General features: G+C 36.4%; 1 protein-coding gene across 2 annotated transcripts in view; it reads right to left on the reverse strand.

Moving 5' to 3' along the window:
• Positions 1-6,877, reverse strand: part of RAPH1 (Ras association (RalGDS/AF-6) and pleckstrin homology domains 1) — a 42,844-nt gene that overhangs the window by 7,643 nt on the left and 28,324 nt on the right. For both annotated transcript variants that reach the window (XM_015561110.1, XM_006759406.2), the window contains exons 8-11: positions 5,633-5,754; positions 3,940-4,005; positions 2,484-2,627; positions 1,526-1,636 (exon numbers count right to left, since the gene is read on the reverse strand). In XM_015561110.1, coding sequence (XP_015416596.1) covers positions 1,526-1,636; positions 2,484-2,627; positions 3,940-4,005; positions 5,633-5,754 — 443 coding nt within the window. The remainder of the gene's footprint in view (positions 1-1,525; positions 1,637-2,483; positions 2,628-3,939; positions 4,006-5,632; positions 5,755-6,877) is intronic.

Here is a 6,877-nt window from a genome sequence, read left to right on the forward strand (position 1 = left end):
GTATTAAATGTAGTATTATTTACAATAGCCAAGATACGAAAACAACCTAAGTGTCCATTGACAGATGGGTTTTCTGGGTCACATGTGATGCCTGAACTGTAGTAGCCATCTGTGACTATAAAGTGAGCCAGCCCGAGAATAAGCTGACATGTGGAAAATGGGGCAGGGAAAGAAAGAATTTAGGTTCTCACTGACAATCTGAGTCGTTAAAATAACCAACTCTTACTGTCATGTAATAAGATCCCCCAAATAAATTTTACTTATATGGTTTAAGTTTATCAGTATTTACTTTACAAGAAATTAAAATACAAGAATACACAAATACACATTTTACTACCTAAGAGAGCAAAGATATCTTCACGTGTCATATAACCCCTCTGAAAACTCCATTATACATCTGTGAGAGAATGTGAGTATAAAAAGCAAACAAATTATGTTTTTATGTTTAATTATGAGGACCCCTTGTCAGGTCCTCAGGGACTCCCAGGGGACCTTAGCCCTCATTTGGAAAATTGCTGGATTAAGCTTTCTACTGACTTAAAAATCATTTGCTTCTGTAACCTAAAAGATACAGTGGTATTCTCCAAGAAAGGATTACCTACAAAAGGGTTACTGTTACAATACACCTAATTTTATCAAAGCAATAAAAACTCTACACCAAAACGCTAAACGAACACCACTACCCCAAACCCAAATGACAATTCTCAGAAAAGCAAAATCAAACAATGACATAAACATGTAGACCTAATAGCTACCAAAGGGTTACTAGGATGGAGCTAATGAGAAAAACATAATCGCCTCCATAATTATCCAGGATTTTTACAAGTTGTTTTTATTAGTGTCCCTACAGATCACTAAAACTTCACTAAAAATATCAGTTCTCAAAGTACAGACATAATTGGTGTGAGTAGCTAAAAATTTTGTATAAAGGAGAGGGGAAAAAGGCCCTAAAAACAACTCAGACAGGCAATAATACCTGCATGGACTACCTACATGCATGGGTTACCAGGGGTACAGTTGTGTGTGTGTTTCGGGGGGGGAGAAGGGGGGAAGGGGAGACAATAATTATGTATGGACCAGATGAGAGCCAGTCCACTTTGACCACAGTGCCCTCTGATGGTTCTGCTGAGTAAGTGCAAAAGAAAAATCAAACCACATAAAATTTTATGTCCCACATTTATTTGGCTCTGATCTAAGTTTTCCTAAAATAAGCCTGGCTATGAAATGAAAGCCTCAAATTTATAATCTAATCTATTTTATATATTATGACTCAAATATATTTGAAGTACAGAATAGTTTATGATCTAGTATCCATTTTTTAGTGGCATCAATCTAATAAGAGCTACTTAGCTAAGGATCAGCTGTGGTATAGCACATTATTCACTATCCTTCACTATTCCCTTAAAAATCTACAGAAAAAGCAAAACCAGTATACTTGATGAAGATCCAAACTATTCTAAAATGTCCAATAACACAGTCTATGTCTAACATCAATTAAAATTCCTAAAAAGAGATACATGTTTACCTTCAGCACCAGACAACAGTCCGTCGGGGCTTTGTATTTGTTCCGATAGTCCTGCCCATAATAAACATTGACATGATCCAGCTGGAGAAAGCATACCAGATCCCGAGAAACCTAAGATAAAACACAGACAAATGGATAAATTAACAATAATGTGTAAGCAAGCAAATATCATAACTGGTAACAGTTTCTAGTAGAAAAATCAAAATTTTACCATGTAGAAATTACTGCTATTTTACAGAGGACAAGACAGTGAGATTCTCTAGAAATGTTTCTTTTTTAAGCCATGATGCAACAAAAAAGGCCATCCCTTTTACTAACTGTCTTGCCATTTACAATTAACACTGACTTGCTTGGAAAAGGGTGGCATTTTAAACAAACTTAACTATGGTATAGTATATTAAAAATAATCTAGTATAGTAGAGCTCTCTGCAAAGAACAAGAAAATAATGCAGTTCAGTGTCTGACCACACATATCTCAAGCACAGTGATTCTCAAGTCGGGGTTTCCTTACCAGTTAAATAGGGGCAACAGTACGTACTTCTTGGGTGGCAGTAAAGACTGGAAGAAGTGATACAGTGAGGAGCTAAAAACAGCGCTGTCCCCCCCGCCCCCCATTAGCACAAAAGCGACAGGTAAGGCTAAAACATCCATAATCCCAGAAAGCTATTCTCCCCAAACAACAAGCAGCAAAAACTACTCTGGTAGAAGTCCCAAAAAATAATACATATAAGGGTGGTTTCAAATTTGGCAAGAGAATGGAGATGGGCCCAACTAATGGGCAGAGAGTGAACATTTTCAGGTTTCTTCTTCTTAATAACAGATCAGTAAACAAAGCAATGTTCTGTGTCCTACAGAAGCTGAAACAAATCAGAGCCTGGATTCACCCTGTCAGCACACTCACTAAAATAAAATCAATTAGCACAATGAAGAAACTCAAAAGCCAGCAGAAGGGACACACCTTCGCTTTTCCTTTAGGGACATAGTAAATACCAGATGCTCGCAAGAGAAAGTAACGCTTTTTCCAGGACTTCTTGCCATCATCTTTCAACCAAAGGACTCCTTCAATTTCTGGTATAGTTACAGAACTTCCACAAAAACATTCCTAAAAGATGATAAATTGGAAAGACATATAATTCTTGGATTCTCAGAACAAAGTTGTGTTTACTTTTGTAAAATGTATGACACTGTAATTTAAACCAAAGTGGCTTTGTATTAAAACCATGCTGTTAATTATACCTCAATCAGAACTCTCTATTGTAACATAATATGGACTTATTTTAGAACTGCTATGGCAGTCCCTGTGAAATTTTACCTAATATACAGTTGTTCTTTTTTTAAAATATAATTTATTGATTTTTTACAGAGAGGGATAGAGAGTTAGAAACATCGATAAGAGAGAAGCATCGATCAGCTGCCTCCTGCACACCCTCTACTGGGGATGTGCCTGCAACCAAGGTACATGCCCTTGACTGGAATCGAACCTGGGACCCTTCAGTCCGCAGGCCGACGCTCTATCCAGAGAGCCAAACCAGCTAGGGCCTAATATACAGTTTTGAAGAAATAGATGAAATGTCAACTGAATTGCATGTAACGACACTTAAATGCATTTGTAAACAGCACAGTTATACTAAGTTTAATAAAAGTGTCAGAACTAACATAAGCATTGCACTTTATATTTATCCAAATTAATAACACATTTAGATTAGCTGTCAAGCTAAATAGGAATGCATTTTAAAAGAAAGCAACATGCTAAGTGAATGATTACAAAAAGCAACCATGTATTTAGTAAAAGAATTTTAGAAATACTAAAGATTAACATAGGACATATGGAGCCTAAATTAATTTCTCTCTCCCTGAAGTACAGAAAAATTAGGAATTACAAGAAGGATTTTTCTTGATTGTAGTGAGTACCATATAAAAAGCTGAGTGCTAATCTTCACTTTCCTAATTGCCTTGTTGTAAGCAAGCATTTATTCAGGTTTTCAAACATATGAACGTCTTTGGTCTTAATGCTCTTAAATTAGCAAAAGCCAAAAATTCAATATGAATTTGTTTTATTATTCTTCAAAATAAAGAGATGTATGTATTTTTAAAAATGATTATGCATGTAAACATTCAGTAAGACTAAGGCTGAAATATTTTGTAAACAGCTATTTATATTCAAGTTTCTCTCTGGGTAAGCAGATAAACAGCACAGTCATATGCTTCATTGACCTGCCTTTTCTCCCACTCATCAGCCCACAAAAAGCTCATGCCCCTTTTAGTACACCAGCTGAACTCTCTCCATCAGGCTATAGAAAAATAGAGTCTCCTCTAGTTACACTGCAAAAATAAACATACTGCATTGACATAACTGACTTAAAAACATGGTGGTTAATATTTTAATATTATAATGGGAGAGTGAAGAGTCATACCTCCAACAGCACTTCTTTGTTTCTATCTGCCATCTCAGCTGTTTCCTTTTTCCCCAGAAGATAGTTCTGGAAAAATGAATAAGTGCAAGTTAAAGAATAAACACATTCTATTATTCCCTTGGCACAAGAGCATATGTGATTTCTTCTATAGACATAGCACCTCTGTGTCAGTTTCCAGCTGTGTAGGAGGAGAAGGAACACTCATTGGAAAGCAACCTGTGCAGGGACACCATCATTAAGTGGCTTCCTCCTTACCTTCCTCATTCATCTTGACCTACTCAATATAAGTGCTCTCCCCCAAATCCTGAGGTAATACTACATGCAACAATATTATGTTTTGATATATCTAATGAAAGTTGTGTTTACAGGACCTGAAAGGTTTACAAATTAAGTATGACAAAGAAAGCAAATTTCCTTAAAATATGCTGAGCTTAACTGATCCAGATGCAGAAAATGTAATTTCATGTTCTGGGCTTTAAAGAAGAAATCCCAAATTCTCTGAGACTGCCATAATCTCATTTTGGTGACTCAACTAAAATATGAATTCTAATTATTAGCCTTATGAAAAAATTTTCAACAATCACCCATAAAAATATCTATCAATATTCCCAAATGGGTATTCTTCACTTAAAATGTCCAATAAAGATGTGTCATGATTAAGCCACCTGAAGGATGACTACTCAATAACTTTAACACTATTTTCCCTCATTACTACTTTTTATAGTGGGGCTGTTTTCTCTTGTCTATTGATTTTTGTAAAATACTAGAGGCTCAGTGCACGAGATTCATGCACTGGGGGGTGGGGAGTCCCTCAGCCCGGCCTGCGCCCTCTCACAGTCCTGGACCCCTGGGGGGATGTCCGCTGGGGATTGGACCGAAGCCAGCAGTCAGACATCCCTCTTGCAGTCTGGGGCTCTAGCAGTTCGGGACCCCTCGCTCCTTATCACCTGCCCATAGTGGAGGCAGGAGAGGCTCACGCCACTGCTGCTGCACTTGCTAACTGTGAGCCTGGCTTTTGGCTGAGCAGTGCTCCCGCTGTGGGAGTGCACTGACCACCAGGGGGCAGCTTCTGTGTTGAGCATCTGCCCCCTGGTGGTCAGTGTGCGTCATAGAGAGACTGGTCATTCTGCCGTTCAGTCGATTTGCATATTACATTTTTATTATATAAGATAGGATTTGGGCAATAGAAAGTATTAACTCAAACATTGTTTTGAAATAAGCAAAGATGCCAAGTAAAGCAAGGTCACATGTATTAGTATGTGGAACCATTTATAATCAAGGTTACTAAGATCAAAAAATAATTTAAAAAACAAATCAAAATCTCAACTGGATAAATGGCTGAAATAGAGAAACTTAAATACGTAAGTACTTTTCTTTGATGGATAGAAACTCACCAAATAAATAGCTACTCAACACAGCTCTGGATTAGAGCAGAAACCTGGAAACTCCCTGGAGTTACTTCTGCTGCCCCCAGAGCTTACCCCATCTGGCTCTTTGGGCTGATAACCTCCCTCGGGCCTGACAACCAGGGCCCAGCAGTCCCTCCACCCTAGCAGTAGTGAATGCTCCCATTGGGTTTTACCACCACAGTATTCCAACCAGGTGGTTGCCAATCTTTTAACTCTATCAACTTAGTAATGACAGAACGATATAAGCATTTAAAAATACCAACCTCTGTGTTTTTGAGTCTCACCTGTGGATTTTTGAAAAGTGCATATTTTTCTATACGCTCCATAAACATAAGCCTGTTTTGACTATCTCTTGTCCAGTTAAGAAGATTTTCAACCAAGTTTTCATGGTCTTCAAAAATTCTTTCTGTCCCAAAATAAAATACCAGTACTTTGTTAGTATTCACCAGAATTGCATCAAATATATGAAACCATGCAAAATAATTCACAGCAGAATCACAGAATCCTTACTGACACTACAGTCCTGGGCCCTTAGAGATTTTCCACCTGTTTTCAAATAAGGGAACATGCCCTAATGGTGGTAAGTGACTTTAGCAAGGTCACACGCCTGCTACATGGAAGAATTAGGACTGGAATCTAATTCTTCTAGGTCTTCTTTAGCTTTCAGCCTTTTCCCATTCATCCTTAAAAAAGAATATGTTAGTTGCATATCATAAATTCTGATATTAAGTATTTCCAATAATATTCAGTTCTTGTAATTTAAGAAATTTCCAAGATAATTTTTTCTTTGAGTCATGGGTTTTTCTTTTAAACATAGACATATTTTCTAACTTCCAAATTAGGAATCAAAGCACATGACCTTTAGATTGAACATATATATTCAAAGAACCCATTTAGATACTAATTTTTTGAAATTTCTTGAAGTTGCTTATGGCCTCATACTTGAATTTTTAGAAATATTCCTCTTCTGCTGGAAAGAATGTATATTTTCCTGTAATTAGTGTTCTAAACTTATTTCATAGATTAAACAAATTATTTTTCAAATCTCCTGTATCCTTTTTGGCTGCTTGATTGTACTGATCATTGAAAAGGTTCTACTATGAAGGCTGACATGAGTTTCTCCTCGTAGTTCTGTCAACTTTTGCTTTATACAATTTAATGCTATTAGATAAAATTTAGAAATATGGTCTCTTCCTAGTGAATATGTGTGTTCTCTTCATCTCTAGTAATGCGTTTTGCTTAAAGTCTATTTTGTCTGCTATTAACAAAGTTAATTACCTTTGTTTTGGTTAATGTCTTTTCACATTACTTTTACTTATGTGTCTTTAGATAATAGGTCTTTTTTATAAACAGCAAACAGTTGCATTTTATTTATTCATCCTTTCTAATAATATTTGTTTAATTGAGTAGTTTACATTTATCATAAGTTGTTTCTACCAACTTATTTGGGCTCTTAGTAGCCCCTTGTTTTCTTTTCTTTTAGTCATTCAACAAATACTGAATGACTATATATATATATATATATATAT

This window comes from Myotis davidii, unplaced genomic scaffold (genome assembly GCF_000327345.1).
Source record: "Myotis davidii unplaced genomic scaffold, ASM32734v1 scaffold394, whole genome shotgun sequence".
Classification (NCBI taxonomy): Eukaryota; Metazoa; Chordata; class Mammalia; order Chiroptera; family Vespertilionidae; genus Myotis; species Myotis davidii.